Source organism: Rattus rattus, chromosome 4, assembly GCF_011064425.1.
Source record: "Rattus rattus isolate New Zealand chromosome 4, Rrattus_CSIRO_v1, whole genome shotgun sequence".
Classification (NCBI taxonomy): domain Eukaryota; kingdom Metazoa; phylum Chordata; class Mammalia; order Rodentia; family Muridae; genus Rattus; species Rattus rattus.
Window position 1 is genome coordinate 163,526,328 of NC_046157.1, and position 16,416 is coordinate 163,542,743.

Consider the following 16,416-nt stretch of genomic DNA (forward strand, 5'->3'; position numbering starts at 1 on the left):
CCTCCCCAGTCCACTGGGGTCCTCCCCCTGCAAGGTACCTTCCCTAAGCTGTGTAGGGGAGAATGAAAGGACCCGAAAGCGTCCATGCTTAAGAACTGTTCGAAAAAGCAATGCGCACAGTGTGACTGATGTAAAATCGGGAGTGCTCGGGGGGAAAGCCACCAGGACAACACGCCTTGGCCAAGTTACAAACACTGTTGGCTCCATGGAGACATTCTGGGCTGCCTTCACCTAACACAACTTTACAAGTTACTTGGAAGGCGCCGTTTGGATTCTCGAAGAAAGGACAGCAGCGCAGCCCAACGTCACTCCACAACCCTCAGCCGCTGCCGGACCGGCCCCGCCCACGTCCCGGCCTCCGTGGGCGGGGACAAAATCTACCAACCAGGAGTTCCTGAGGCATTCGAAGACGCCTCCACCTATAGAGGAGAGGCGTTTCCCCAAATTCCGGCGCTTCCTAGTAGACGCAGTTTTGTCAACCTTCCCTGATTAGCAATCAAGTCTATTAGCCAGACCGGAAGTGGAGACCCCTGCACCTTGCGCGCGGAGCAGGAAGTACAGAAGGGAGGCGCCTACTCGGCGGAAGCCGAGCTCCGGACACGCCCACCTGCCGGAAGCGCCGGAGGTGTTTCTCTGACAGGGTTGCTCTTTGACAGGCTCGCTGCGGAGGCAGACAGGCGACGGGGTCTGGGCGGAGGCTGAGGACCAAGTAGGCATGGCGGAGGGCGGGAGCCCCGATGGGCGGGCCGGCCCAGGGCCCGCAGGTAACGTACACGGCTTGGGATGGTGGGGAAGGTATTGCGTCTCCCGTCAGTCAGAGTGGCCCTCGGGCGTCCCGGGCTCGGGCTTCCGTCCTCGCGGGCCAGGGTCAATAAATGTGTACGTCAGGCTTCGCGCGACCCCAGGCGCGCACCCCCACCCTTGGTCTCTCGTGGACAGCCCTCCTACGGGGTTTCTTTCTGGTGGAGCTAGCCTTGTAACCGCCACCCTGTTCGCCGATCCCAGTCTGCGATGACCCTAGCTCTGCCATGGGGTACGGATTTTCTTCCAGGTATGAGCACAGTGGTCAGTAAAGGCCCTCAGAGGTCAGCCTTCGTGCGGACAGGTTCCCTTTCCCCATCCTGCCAGTGAGCACATACCCGCTCCGTAACCACTGGACAAACGTCCTCCGCCCCACCCCCACCCACCTTAAGGACAATGCTGTCCCCAGAGAGCTTGCCAGTGACACAGCTCTTACAGGGGCGCTTGATCCACCTGCAGAGAAAGGGTGACACTTGTCACCTGACTTAAAGAATCTCCACTTTGCCGTGTTGCTTCTATGGAACTAACAATTCCTGGGAGGATTTCCTGGTACAAGATCCACCTTGGGGTCTTTCTGAACCTGCCACATGTGCCCATCTCTGGTTTTGGAGAAGCACATGTTCTGTTCAAGGAGCTCTCCTAGGTATGCAAAAATCTCAGAAAGCCACAATGTTGACAGTCTTTTGTCATTCTTCCGTCCTTCAATTCAACGAACATTTGTTGATGATGTATTATTTATTGGCTTGGCTCACCTGGGGCTGTGAAAAAACAAGACAAGGCCTCTACCACCAAGAGCTATGTTTGGCATTGAATTTGATCTCAGGAACAGACAAGATCTTAGAGTGGATTGACCTTTCATTCAGGAATGAGAGGTGGAAGAGAAGTGGTTGATTAAACGACAGCTATTTCTTAACACATGGAAGGGTCCTGTGGAAGAAAAAGTGGTTTTACACACACCCACCCGCCCTGGTCCTTTTAGTGCCTTTTTGTTGGTTTGTGTTTCCAGCTTGGGTGGAGGCACAGGTCTTGAGTGCTATCTTGTAGGTATGGCCTTTGACTCTAGGACTTGGGGAGATTCTGAAGGTCCATTGGCGGCCTGGGCTGGGAGCATAGAGGAGAGGTGACCAAAGGGAGGTCCAGAGACTTGCTCAAGTCCTCTGATGCGGCCCACTTTCCTGACAGTTACCCCATGCATCTGAATCTTCCCCAACTTTGGCTTTGACTTTTATACCTGTTGGTAACTGCGCTGTGGTTACAGTAATTGAAGGAGGACCTCGAAGCGCTGGACAGAGCCCTGTCCAGGCTTGATGCATCTTGTTGGTCTGCTGTGCATCTGGTTATGGGATCAAGTGAACCACATAGGTGTTTGTGAACGGTGTGCTGCCTCTAGCCTTGGTCTTAGCCCAGGCAACGGACTTTCAGAACCTGGAGGGCAAGGATACTTAATCATCACCACCGTGTACCTCTAGGAGAGTCTGTGGGGGCGCAAAGGATATTGTATTCGAATATGAAACAACTTCAGCATTAAGAAAAGACCTGTGTGTGAAGGGATATGCTTTTGAGCTATGCTTGGTAGCATGCTAGGACATCACTACAGGGTGGGGGACTTGAATCTAAGCAGTTAGAATTTGTGCTGTCTTTATAGCACCTTTTGGTGCAATGTTTAACCTTTTCAGTTAGTTTGGGCTGTGATGTGAGCAAAGACGCAAGGTCTCCGAGTAGGTGGTTAGTTGTACAACTCTCCACAGACTACATGTCTTAGGCGGATTCTGTGCCTGTTTGCTACAGCTAAGCTATGTATGCTAAGATTAAGATTTTCCTGGAGAATTGATTCTTTTTTGTTGTTGTTGTTGTTGTTGTTGTTGTTTTGTTTTCTTTCTAGTCTGGTACGAGTTTTGTTATCTAGTATGGTAGAGTTCCTGCCACCTGTTATTCTTACTAAAACAACAAAAGCTATTTTCCCTTATGTATATCTACAAATACATTTTGAAATCATTTTGGTATATCTGATATCAAATTTCAGAAGAGACTGGCTACATTTGAGAATTTCTCTAATATTGAATCTCATCCTAGTACGTAGTATAGTCTTTCTGTTCTCTGTTCACATCTCTCTAATTTTTTGTTATATAGACTGGATTTGTATTTATGCACATATATTTTACTTTTCTGTTTTATTGAGATGTGATCTCTCTCTCTCTCTCTGTCTGTGTGTGTGTGTGTGTGTGTGTGTGTGTGTGTAGCTCAGAGGTCAGCATTTAGTGTTTTCCTTACTCCTCCTTATTTTTGAATCAAGGCCAATCAATATCCATGGAGCTTATGCATTGGATTTGGCTAAACGAGCTGCCAGCCGGCCCAGGGATCCTAACCCTAAGTACCCTCCAGTCTGCCTCTCCTAGCCCAGTGGACTTGTAGCAATGTGGTCTTGGCTTTTGTATGAGTGTTGGGGATCTGAGCTTCAGGGCTCATATTCGCATGGCATGCACCACCAGTTGAGCCACCTCTCCAGGCTCTTGAAGCGAGATTTCTATACAAAAAAGGTATACATTTGAGGCTTATTCCTTGTTATTTCACTTTCATTGCTATGATAAAATCCCTGAGATAGTCTAACTATAAAGAAAAGAGATGTATTTAGTTCACAGTGTTGGAGGTGGGATATCATGTTGGTGAAGGTTCGGTGGGAACTGTGACCTCCTGGCCAAACAGGAAGGCAGAGACTAGGCGGGGTTGGTCTCTGCTCTTATAATAACCCTCTCATAAGAACTAACGATTATCCCAGGAGAAATTCTTCAGTCCTGCAGGAAGACGTTTTCCCACTGACCCTGTGGCTGCCTGGGATGCCGCACTGATTAAAGGTCTTGGCTGTGTCCCAGCACAGCATGCTGGGACTGCACCTCTAACTCATGAACCCCTGTGGGAACAGTAGGGCTCTGCTGAACTGTCTCATATCAAGACACTCTTGTTACTGTTTCCAGAGCAGCATGGAGTTCACCCACTCTCCAGACAAGCAACCTTGTTTGCCCTTTGGCTTTTGGCTAACCAGCTACCTTTGTAGTAAAGAAAATGACTACCATTCTCCTTTCAAATGCCCCAATTTAAAGATCTTCTTACATCCATGGGATAAATTAGAGTAATTTCATGCTGTTTTTTTTTTTTTTAGCATAATATTTCAAACTTTGTTTTCACTACTGGCTTGTTCCTTTGTTCGACAGACCATCACATTTTTTTTCTTCCCTTTTCTTTAGGAAAATAAAAAGTCTTATTGGGTTTGGTGTCAGGAATGTGTTCGTTTAAAAAGGGAAACTTTCCAGCTTTCTCTTATGAATTATTTTCTGGGGATTTGAAGGTTCCTGTGTGGCTAGCAGGAGGGAGCCACTGCAGAAGGTGTCCTGTTTGGTCGGCCTTGCTACTGTTTCCGCATGCTTATAGGAGCCCCTCTCTTCAGTGCAGGTCCTAATCTGAAGGAGTGGCTGAGGGAGCAGTTCTGTGATCACCCACTGGAGCACTGTGAAGATACGAGACTCCATGATGCAGCCTATGTAGGGGACCTCCAGACCCTCAGGAACCTCTTGCAAGAGGAGAGCTACCGGAGGTGAGCAGTCCTGCTTGGGCTGGTGACAGGGGTGGGCCTGTGGGCCTGCCGGCCTGCTGGAGGCTGGGGTTTGTGCTATGGATAGCAGAGTAAGACTCTGATATTGCAGGACTGCAATTTGCTTTTAGAGGAGGGATAAAAGGAGGAATTATAGGTGGCCAGATACAGTGGGCAGGGATTCCTGGGGCCAAGTCGGCTTGGGATTGTCCTGGCAACTTGTCCTATCTGAGCATCAGTTTTCTCAGTGTTTGTTCTGAAGGCAGTGTCCAGAGAGGTTCCTCCAAGCCCCCCAAGACTCTTAAAAAGAGGTTTATTTACTTAGTTATTTTATTTTATTTGAAACAGGGTCTCACTATGCAGCCTTGGCTGGATCAGAACTCATTATGTATACCAGGCTGACATCAAAGTCACAGAGATCTTCCTGCCTCTATCTCCTGAGTGCTAGGTTTAAAGATGCGCTCTACCATGCCTGGCTATTTTATTTTAATTGTGTGTATATGGGGGCGGGTGGGCGAGTATGAGTATGGGAATATGGGCCACAGAGGCCAGGAGGGCATCCCTTGGAACTGGGGTTACAGATGGCTGTGAGCTACCTAATGTGCAGACTTGGAATTGAACTCAGGTCCTCTAGAAGGGTGGTACATACTCTTAACCACTGAGCCATCTCTTGAGCCCATCGCTATGGCTCTTTATCCTGGGTAGTTCTTCATTTACAGCCACTTTATTGACATTCATTTGATGTGTGTGTGATCAGCCATAGGCCCGTTGACTTCCCACTGGAGAGATGTGGTAGCTTCTATCTCCTTTGTTTTCCTACCCATAGCTTCTTTCCTCTTGATTGCCAAGTCCTTCTGATGCCTCCTTGATAGCAGAGCCTTGTGTGTGCCTCCCTGCTAGGAGAGCACCCACTATTCTTTCTTGAGGCTCCTTGAGTCTTTTGTGTGAATGACCCTGCAGCCCCACTAGATCATTGACTACAACCAAAACTGGCACTTCTTTATACTTTTGTGAGGTTCTACTTTGCCTTGAGAAGTTCAGTGAACTGATGGAAGTGCCTTTGGGTCTCTACAGAAAGAAGTTCTGCTACCCTAGTGTAGACAGTTCCCAAGCAGGAGTCCAGCCAGGAGTGTGCTCCTTTCTTATCTATCCAGTATCTTAGCAGTAGTCCATCAGAGCACATGTCAGTATTTAAAAAACAGCACAGGGCTGGAGAGATGACTCAACCCTTAAACACACTCTCACAGAGGACCCAGGTTCAACTCCCAGAACTCACATGAGATACACTCTCTGAAGCACCAGCCATGCATGTGGTTTGAAAACACACATGCAGGCAAAATATTCATACATGAAACAAAATGAATAAATCTGATAAAACCAAACAAAAATTTAAATTTATTTAATGTAACTCAAGCCCCTAAAAGCCTTAAGCATATGTATACAGCAGTAGAATGAGTTCAGTGTGGTTCATATTGTCCCCCCTCCTTCTCCCTGTCTCTCCTCTCTCTTCCTTCTCTCCTGGTTTCCTCCCTTCTCTTCCCCTCCCCTCTCCCTTCTTTCCTCTCGATTTGGACCTCATGTATCTTTGAAGCCCAGGCTGTCTCCATCGCCTGAGCTCGAGATTATTGATGCATGCTACCACACTAGCTTCTCCCTCCTTCCTTCCTTCCTCCTCCCTCCCTCCTTCCTTCCTATCCTTCCCCCTTCCCTTCCCTTCCTTCCTTCCCTTCCTTCCTTCCCTCCTCCCCTTCCTTCTTTCCCCCCTTCCTTCCCTCCCCCCCTCCCTCCCTCCCCTCCCCCCCTCCTCCCTCCCTTCCTTCCTTCCTTCCATCCTTTCTTTTGGGCTGGAGAGATGGCTCAGTGGTTAAGAGCCCTGACTGCTCTTCCAGAGGCCCTAGGTTCAATTCCCAGCAACCACATGGTGGCTCACAACCATCTGTAAGGAGATCTTATGCTCTCTTCTGGTGTGTCTGAAGACAGCTACAGTGTACTTATATATAATAAATAAATCTTTTAAAACAAAGAGTTTACCCAACTCCAGAACCACATTAAAATCAACATACTGATGTTGATATAAACCATAAACATGCCTTCCCTTTCTTCCTCTTCCTTTTTTTTTTTTTTTTTTTTTTTCCGAGACAGGGTTTCTTTGTGTAAACGTGGCTGTCCTGGGACTAACTCTGACGATCAGACTGACCTCTGCTTCCCTAGTGCTAGGATTAAAGACATAAACCACCACTGCCTGGTGGTTTTTCTTAAACTGGAGGTTTAGAACTCTTCCTTTATATTTTCTACTGCTGATCATCTCTCTGGTGGTGAGATCTGGACTTTATTGGCCCATGTCAGCCCACATGTGACTGGAGGAGGGACATCAGGGACTGGTTAATGAGACACTGCCCACTGCATGTTCTTAGGTTCTGCTCTAGTGCAGAAGCTGAGGTGAGGAACACCTTGGTTGCTACCTGAAGGGTCAGTGCACAGCACAGTTAGTTGGTTGTCTGGTGGCCATACTGCCTGAGAGCTGAATCTGGACAGTTCGCCACCACTTGCACCTAAGAACTCTGTAACCTTACAGATATCCTAGGCTCTCAGGTATTCTGGGTCAGGGTAAGAGGACATAGATTACTATTACTAATCGTCTTTATTGGGAGAGGATGCCAGCCTTGGATGTTTATAGGTAACCACTACTAAGAGAGCATCGTGACCGACCCTGCCTGTCCTAGCATGTGTCCCCGGTGGGTCTATGTGTGGTTTGTAGAGGCTGTGGAATGTGGGTGAAGAATCTAAGAACTAGAAATCTCAGTGTCAGTGCTGATTATTCTGTGGGAGCCTAAAGGGTTTTTTTTTTTTTTTTTTTTTTTTTTTTTTTTTTTGTTTTTTTTTTTGTCAATGGTCTTGAATGCCTGTCCTGTCTGGTCAGCAGGGACAATTATGAACATTTCAGTACACAGAGCACAAATAGCTGGAAATATAGAATATTTAGCATGTACAAGGTCCTGGGTTTGATCTTCAGCACCATGAGATGGAAGACAGAACACAGTGGAGGCATTTTAAACATCAGGGTTAGTTACCTAAATGACTCTCTTTTGGGAACTTCTGCTAGTAAGAGAGGAGGGAGAACAGCTGGTCTGCCTGGGGTGACTCTTACAAGCTCCCTGTGTTCCCATGTAGCCGCATCAATGAGAAGTCTGTCTGGTGCTGTGGCTGGCTCCCCTGCACACCACTGAGAATCGCAGCCACCGCAGGCCATGGGAACTGTGTGGACTTCCTCATACGCAAAGGGGCGGAGGTGGACCTGGTGGATGTCAAGGGACAGACGGCCCTGTATGTGGCTGTGGTGAACGGTCACCTGGAGAGCACTGAGATCCTGTTGGAAGCTGGTGCTGACCCCAATGGCAGCCGGCACCACCGAAGCACTCCTGTGTACCATGCCTCTCGTGTGGGTAGGGGTGACATCCTGAAGGCTCTTATCAGGTCAGTACTGCCAGGGCCGTGTGCATTTATTTCCCTTCTTGTGTGCTTAAGAGATGACTTCTCAGAGGCCTCTGTGCTTTCAGACCCGCGGATGCCTCCCTTATGCTGGCTGTTAGCTTTCTGTTTGAATTGGGGGCTTGTTTATTTGTTTCTTAGTGGTGTAAACTTACCATGTCATCTACTTTCATGTATAGCTTAGGCCATACCCTCTAAAGTTCCTTATTCCTTCAATGTTTAGAAACATTGTCAGCGTGCATGTCCGTATACACAAGCATATTCCAGAGCACGCCTGCAGGAATTGGTTTTCTCTTCCCACTGTGTGGGTCCAGGGATGGAACTCAAGTCATCAGGCTTGGCAGCAGGAGCCTTTGTCTCTGTGGAAATGTTTTTAGTAGGATCAGTTAATGCAATTCCTTATTAGTTGAGAAATCCCTGAGGCATTTTAGTTAGTGCATCCTGTCTCCTCTGTGGAGCGCAGGGCACTGTGGGAAAGCATGGCGGCAGGGATTATTTTATTTAACATTTTCTGTGTTCTAAACTCTATGATGACTGCCCTTTAGAAAATGGCAACTTGCTGGTTGTGGAGAGCACCTTTGTCAGCACTGTGGAGGCAGGGCAAGTAGAGCTCTGAGTTAGAAGCCAGACTGGTCAGGTTCTAGGCCAGTCAGGGAACATAGTAAGTCTTTGTCTAAAAAGAAAAAAATCCAAAAACAAAAGAAGGAAAATGGAAATGATGCTGTTAGATTACTTAACGGGTAAAATCTTCTAAATATGAACCAAATCTGCCCTCCCGCCCATCCTCTCGCCTGCCTGCCTGGCTCATTTTTCTTGTAGGTTTGCCTCTCATCTTTCATTATTGCAATTTCCAGCCATCAGTAAGGAACCTCTCCTCGTTGTTTGTAAGCCCCCTGCTCTCCCTTACTGATGTTTAGGATAGAAGGTAGAGGGGATGCTTCTGTGTGGTCAACTGTTACATTGATTTGTCGAGCTGTTTGGCTTCCTTGTAGAGATAATAAAAACAATAGAGAAATTTAGAGAATATTCACAATTAAAATTAATTGGATCTCGTCTCTGAGATCCAAAGGCTGAGTTTGATGAGGTTCAGAGGCTGTCTTCCCTACAGCTCACTTAGTATCAGATTGGCGTACTGGTTAAGATTATAAACAGTTTGGGAGACCTGTCTCCAGTGAGGATGGAATGAATAATTCCTGTGTGAAATGAACTTTTCCTGTTGTTAGTTAAAAGTGCAGGGAAGGGAAGTGGACCACCGGTTTTCTTCTTGTAGAGTGCTTTCTCACGCACAGTGCATCTTGAAGGGAAGGGAGGTGCCAATGAAGGACAGTGGCTGTCTTAGTTAGGCTTTTACTGTTGTGAATGAGAGGGCAACTCTCATAAGGACAACTTTTAATGGGGGCTGACTTACAGGGTCAGAGGTTCAGTCCATTATCATCAAAGCGTGAGCATGGCAGCATTGATGCAGGCCTGGTGCAGGAGGAGCTGAGAGTTCTACATCTTCATGTGAAGGCTGCTAGGAGAAGCCTGTCTATCAGGGAGCTAGGATGAGGGTCTTAATGCCCACGCTCACAGGGACACAACTACTCCAACAGGACCACACCTTCTAATAGTGCCACTCCCTGGGCTGAGCACATACAAACATCACAGCGGCCGTGTGTGTCCCCAGGCCTTTGCTGCCCCGAAGAAGCACTTTTGAGATGAAGTTCCTCTGGGTACTGAAGTGCTGGAGACGGTTATGAAGCAGGACTGCTGGCTGAGACTGTGGCCCTCTGCTGTCTAGGGACATGACGCTAGTCCATCTTCTCCGGTCCCTGAATATTAGGCCCCACTGTTGAATGCCCTCATCGTTGCTTCCTGTGTGCAGTCACCGCCTGTTTCAAGTCAAATACTCAGTGATGACGCAGCTTGTGAGACTTCACAGAACTACCTGGGGCCAGAGAAGGCTTAAGTACACGGGTGGCAGATCACTGAGTTACCTACTTGAGGATCCTAGGGGGCAGAGATCTTGGCAGAAGTGACTCCTCCTTACATTATCTGGTTCCTGCTGACTTTCACTCTGATCCTATGATGACAGTGCTGTCTGCTAGGTTTTGCACTGTAAAGCTACCCTTCGCTCTGTAATTAGAATTTTGTGGGGAGGTACTTTGCACATGTGTATGCCCTATGCTCAGTTTTTATTTGTTAGCGTAGACTTAGGGTTTCTTATTTGTCCAAGGGGAGTTACACCCACCCTCCCTTGTTTCTCAAACACTAATAGCAGTGTGTTTTTGTTAGCTATACTCAAACTAGGTCACGGGAACACGTTCCTGTTTAGCTTTTCCCATGGGTGGGGGGGTATTAAAAAGTTCGACACTCTTCTCCCTTAACATGGTTCCTTGCTGTGTACACTGATTTCCTGCTTGGAAGTTGGGTCTGTTGAAAGATGTTTTGTGAGTTTACATGGACCTGCTGGTCTGTCCACATGTGGGGTTGCGTTGTTTTACAGCTCTCTATAACGAGCCCTTCTCATGGTGGAGCTGTGTCCTCTGCCTTGTGGCTTTGCCTTTTGATCTTGTTTGATCTTCCAAATGAACGACATACATCGTTGAGGGGCGGGGTACTACTTAATTGTAGTTAGCTTCAGCAATTCAGGAACTGAGTTTTCATTCATAAAAATCAAACTTGGGGAAAGTTGGTGGCAGGCTGAGCCTTTTCTAGTATTTGGTGTGTCTTTCTGCTTTCTGGGGTCTTTCGACCTTAGTTGTTAGGTTTATGCTTTCGTGGATCATTTTAGACATAATTCTGCTTACATGATGACTTTCTGCTTCGTCTTTTTTTTTTTTTTCTTTTTTTCGGAGCTGGGGACCGAACCCAGGGCCTTGTGCTCGCTAGGCAAGTGCTCTACCACTGAGCTAAATCCCCAACCCCACTGCTTTGTCTTTAAACTGGGCTTTGGTTTGTATCCGTTTGTGTATATGGGCTGTCATTTCAGTCTGCTACCTTCATGCACTATCCTATTGCTTGTTGTTTATTCATTCCTTGCAGGCCGTTTTAGATTTTGTAAGCCTTTCCTCTGAGCACAGACAGTGGTTCATTTCTTCCTTTCCAGCCCTGCTTACTTGATTGCTGTCCTTTGCGGATCACACTCCTCAGCGTTTAGCATCAATGTTACAGAAGCCAGCGTGTGGTGGGGTCTGTGTGTGCTCTCCTTGCAGCAGGAGCACTCCTAGTACTTCCTTGTGAAGTAAGACGATGAGTCTACTGGAGAAATGTATTTTATCATTTTAAGGAAATAGCTGTCATTTTCTGTTTCATAGAAAATTTTAAAGTAGGCATAATTGTTTACAGTGGGACCCTCTGGGACCCACCTCTGGTATAAATCATGATACGGAGGCTGCTCTCATAGTTTAAAGCTTAGGCCTCTAGCTTGGACATTCTCCCAGCTAGATCATCCAACTTAACCCAACACTTTTGCCCACAATCCACCATGTGACAGGTTAGCTCTATGCCTTTCTCTGTTCCATGCTGGTCCATCTGTTTCCTCTGCGTCCCTCTCTGAATCCCCTCTTCTCAACATTCTCTCTGCCTGGAAGTTCTGCCCTTTCCTTCCTGCCCAGCTATCATCTGTCAGATGTTTATTATTACCAGTCAACAGCGATGCAGTCTCTGACACAGTTCTAGGTCTCTCCAGGCACAGAGCTTCCTGCCCTTCGGGTGTCTGAGCAGGTTGCCTGGGATGCCACAGACATCACAATACCGATATCCTGCTAGCATTTTGCTCCCTGGGAGGGTATGGAATTAACAATTGAAAATACAGAACACCTTCACACAACTGCCAGCTTTTGCCCTTTTTTCATTATTAGTGGTAATCAGAATTTTTCCTTTAGATCCATTAGTAAAATATGTTAACAGAATTTCTAATATTGGAATTAGTTTTAAATTCTTAAGGTGGTCCCTAGTTTTTTCTATACTGCTTTTCAAATATAAGTTCGAATTTTCTTTGTAGTAATTTTTTTGCTTGTTGAAGATTTTTGTTTGGTTGTTTTTTGAGACAGGGTTTCTCTGTGTAGCCCTGGCTGTCCTGGAATTCACTCTGTAGACCAGGTTGGCTTGAACTCAGGGATTCATCTGCCTTTACCTCCTAAATGTTGGGTTTAAAGGCATGTACTACCACCCAGCACTTATTGAAAATTTTAAATTGAATTGTGTTATTGTATTAGTTTTATAGTGAATGTGAAAGTGTTTTTCCACTTAACTCTGTATAGTCTTGGAATTATTTTATTTTCGAAGGTCTGAAAGGCTTCACTTTGGAATTTGTGTGCATGAATGGATTCCATGTTTTTACTTGTTACCTCCTTTTGCTGGAAGTACTGATACCTTAGCGTCATCCTTGGTATCTCTGGGAGATCCGTTCCCTATCCTACCGTTCCCTATCCTACCGTTCCCTATCCTACCATCCCCTATCCTACCATTCCTATCCTATCGTTCCCTATCCTACTTGATACCAAACTCTGAGGTCCTTCAATATCTTACACGCAGAAGTATGGCTTCCGCATGCAGTCTTGGCACATAGACTGAAAATACAAGTCTACCGTAGGTGCCGTGTCCTGCTGGAATCTTTATTAGGCTGTAAGGACAAGAAAGGGACTGCGTTCATTATAGGCTGTATCCTCCCAATATCCCCCAAATGCTGCGTCCTTGGATGCAGTAACTGCAGATAGAGAAGGTGGCTGTGTTTGTGACCTGTGGAGTCTCCAGGGACTCCCTGTGTGACTCTGTAATGCCTCCCAGGGTAGCTGGATAGTCCTTGTGGTCTGAGTTTGACTTACTCTAACTTATTCTTCTCTTCTTGTAGGTATGGGGCAGATGTTGATGTCAACCATCATCTGACTCCTGACACCCGGCCTCCTTTCTCAAGGCGGCTAACCTCCTTAGTGGTCTGTCCCCTATACATCAGTGCTGCCTACCACAACCTTCAGTGCTTCAGGCTGCTCTTGCAAGCTGGCGCAAATCCCGACTTCAACTGCAATGGCCCTGTCAACACTCAGGAATTCTACAGGGGCTCCCCTGGGTGTGTCATGGATGCTGTCCTGCGCCATGGTTGTGAGGCAGCCTTCGTGAGCCTGCTGGTAGAGTTCGGAGCCAACCTCAACCTGGTGAAGTGGGAATCCCTGGGTCCAGAGGCAAGAGGCAGAAGAAAGATAGACCCTGAGGCCTTGCAGGTCTTTAAAGAAGCCAGAAGTAAGTGGCATGAGCTCAGCTCTGTGTTGTGGTCTGGGGTTGATTGAGCCAGTGAGACGTCGTACTAATTAAAACAGAGAGATGGCTCAGCCGTTAGGAGCTTCTCTTTCAGAGGCCTCGGTTCCCAGAGGCTCACAACTGTCTGTAACTCCAAGTCTAGGAGGCCCTCCTCTGGCTTCTGCGGGTACTACATGCATGTGGTACCCAGACATACATGTGTGTAAAACACATGTACATATGAAAAGAAATAAGTAAATCTTAAATAACAAAACAACACCCCACAACTCCCAAAAATTCCAGCTAAGCACCTGATTAAAGCCCTCAGGACCAGCAGTTCTCCAGAGTGGTCATTGAGAGAGAGAGAGAGAGAGAGAGAGAGAGAGAGAGAGAGAGAGAGAGAGAGAGAAGAAAAGAGAAGAGAAGAGAAGAGAAGAGAGAGGAGAGAGGGAATATGTTTCTCAGTGTGGGTGGGTGTAGGTGTGTGTGCGTGTGTGCACTGTTCACCTTTATTTTGAGTCAGGGTTTCTCACTGACCTGGGAGTTGGCAAGTAGACTTAGCTGACTGTCAGAACCCTGGGATCTGCTGTCTTTCTTCCCAGTGCTGGGCCTGCAGTGTGTGCCACACTCCTGCTTTCTTTGGGAGGGTGAGGCCTCATGCTTGCATGGCAAACACTTGACTGACTAAATTCCCTCCCTGGCTCAAGATGATTATTTAACAATTCCTGAATACCAAAAGCTGATACCCACAGTCTACAAATGTAGACATATGCTTTCAAAATTCTTAGAATTATAATCTCTACCTTTTGCTTTTCTTAACTGATGATTTCTGTGCAACATTTTCCCTTTTTTGAGACAGCATTTCTTGTGCAGCCCTGGATATCATGGACCTCGCTCTGTAGACCAGGCTGGCACTGAACTCAGAGATCCACCTGCCTCTGCCTCCCAAGTGCTGGGATTAAAGGTGTGCACCACCACCACCTGGCTTCTTTTATTTATTTATTTTCCTTAATTTATTTTTTAGGTCATTTTATCAAGTGATGGGTTTTATCGTGATATTTAAAAATATTTTAGTATGCGTTACTTAAATATATGTGGGGGAAGCATGCACATGCCATAGAGGTCAGAAGATACCGTGGAGTAGTCGGTTCTTTCTTTCTGCCGCATGCGTCCATGGGTTATGCTCAGGTGGTGAGGTGTGGGAGCAGCACGCTTACCCTCTGAGCCTCCATGTTGTCCACCATGGTGTCTTCATTCATGGGCCATTAGGTTCTGTCTTCTTCATCTCTGCCTTCTCTACCCGTCTTAGCCCCAGACTTCCTCTTCACATGCATTTTAATGACCAGAGATACAAGCTCATTTTCTAGAGTTCCTCTCTTCAATTTAAAAAATTCCATTCAAATATCAAAGGGTAGAGATGTGTGATAAATCCAGTTTTTGTTAAAATGAAAGATGGAGTCCGCCTGTTTGAGTGGAAGGATTTTGTCAGGGAATTAACAAGTCAATGGCAGCAGAGTCTGGAGTTTACCTGTGCTTGTATTTGCTGTCAGCTCTGTCTCAAATGCAGAGATTAACCTGTGTGTCTGTCTTATTTCCTGCCCGAGGCCAGCCCCTCACTTTTCCCATCTTGTCAGAGGACATATGACCTGATGGTCTTGTCCTTAGTCCCTTGTTTCTCAAACATTAATAGTAGTGTCACCCAGGTGACAGAAAGAAGCTGCTTGTGGTCAGAAACTTTTTTGTGTTACCTTCTCTTCTAGAAGCAGGGGATTAGCTGTGTGGTTTTGATTGGGGGAAGGACTGTCAGCCTATTCTCAGAGTTTAAGTACCATGCACTTGGTGTGCCCAGGCCTCTGTGAGCTGTTGGGACAGAGCAAGAGTGAAGGTCACTTGCACTCATTTGTGGGGTCTTCCAGCTTTTTTCCAGGGCACTAAACATTGCAGAGGGCGGGGTGGCTGGCAAGAGAGCAGATGCCCTGGTTAAGATGCAGATAGCCAGCCTTCCAGTGGCTTCCAGGGCCTCCTCCACTCAGATTAAGGTGTGACGTTGGTGCAGTCGTGCCCACTGTAGTCTGCTTTGGGCCTTGAGAGCTAGGAGAGAAGTGACCTTTCCCCTTCTCGTTCTCTTCTCACTCTCCAGGTATTCCCAGGACCTTGCTGAGTTTGTGCCGTGTGGCTGTGCGAAGAGCTCTTGGCAAATACCGACTGCATCTGGTTCCCTCGCTGCCGCTGCCCGACCCCATAAAGAAGTTTCTGCTTTACGAGTAGCATTCAGATGCAGCGCTGACTGCAGTGAGGAAGCCGATCATCTGCAGTGAAAACTGACACAGACTCTGGCGTCCTGGGAACCGTGTCCTCTGCTGCCAAGTTGGTTCTTGGCTGTCAGTGAAGAAGAAACGGCCATGTTCTCTTGGACAGTGATTCCATCTCAGGTGCTGGGGCCGTCGAACACTCCTTGAGTCATTGTCAACTGAGAGGCGCATACAAACTTAATTTTGTTCCTCTTCAAGCTCTTTGTTTTGAATTCTTCCTGATACACATTAATGAAATGGGCTGTGAAATGTGTGCAGTGTGGGCTGAGCCTGGCGATAGCCCCAGTGGGGAAGGCTTTTCCCCAGAGCTATGCATCTGCTTATTTCCTATTTTGCAATTTATTGTCCTTTTAAGGCTTGATATCCAAACAAAAGAGGTTTGCTAAGAAAACATGGAGGGAGCAGGAATGCAATCCGTGCACTGGCTAGCCTGCTTTCTTGCCTGAGTTTGTCTGTATATGCTGCTGCTGCTCGTCTATATGTGCTGCGGCCACACATCCCTTCTCACAGCTGGCCGCAGTGTTCTCTCTTGGGAGTTGTCTTCATCCCAAGATGGCTTCTGGACTGCTATCTTAATGCATGGAGGTTCCAGAACTGTTCACAGGGCACCATCTGCCCACTCTGCCAAGGGTTTACTGATGTCTCACCCTGGGGAATCTTCAGACAGTGGTTACCTTTGGGAGACCCACTTGTAACTAACCAGTATGTGACTGCCCACATTCAGACCAGGGACCATCTTAATAGCACTCACTGCCACTCCTCACAAGATAAGTTGACACGGGGTGCTCTCTTCAGACCCTCCCTCCTATACTGGAAGTGGGAAATGTCTCAGTCACCCGGCTGGTTCTAGAGTATAGCTTCTTGGTGTCCACCAGATAGGCCATCTGGGTGTTGGGTGACTGTTTCTCCCACTTCTGGCCCAATGCCTTTGTGGGTGCTCTTAGAGGTCTTTCCTTATCCTGCCCAGGGTTGTTGATGGATGAGAGAAATGAACTTATTGTAGGTGTGTTT

The 16,416-nt window shown here is 47.1% G+C and overlaps 1 protein-coding gene across 2 annotated transcripts; it reads left to right on the forward strand.

Annotated features, from left to right (window-relative positions):
* Nucleotides 1-15,796, forward strand: Asb1 (ankyrin repeat and SOCS box containing 1). 2 transcript variants are annotated; one of them, XM_032901644.1, is made up of 5 exons: nucleotides 1-764; nucleotides 4,249-4,390; nucleotides 7,559-7,861; nucleotides 12,711-13,096; nucleotides 15,234-15,796. In XM_032901644.1, exons 1-5 carry the CDS (start codon nucleotides 716-718, stop codon nucleotides 15,359-15,361), a joined length of 1,008 nt encoding a protein of 335 aa, XP_032757535.1. In that variant the 5' UTR covers nucleotides 1-715; the 3' UTR covers nucleotides 15,362-15,796. The 2 variants fall into 2 exon arrangements, with proteins under 2 accessions (XP_032757535.1, XP_032757536.1); XM_032901645.1 differs by having other exon boundaries at nucleotides 418-769; nucleotides 4,244-4,390.
* The last annotated feature ends 620 nt before the right edge of the window (nucleotides 15,797-16,416 follow it).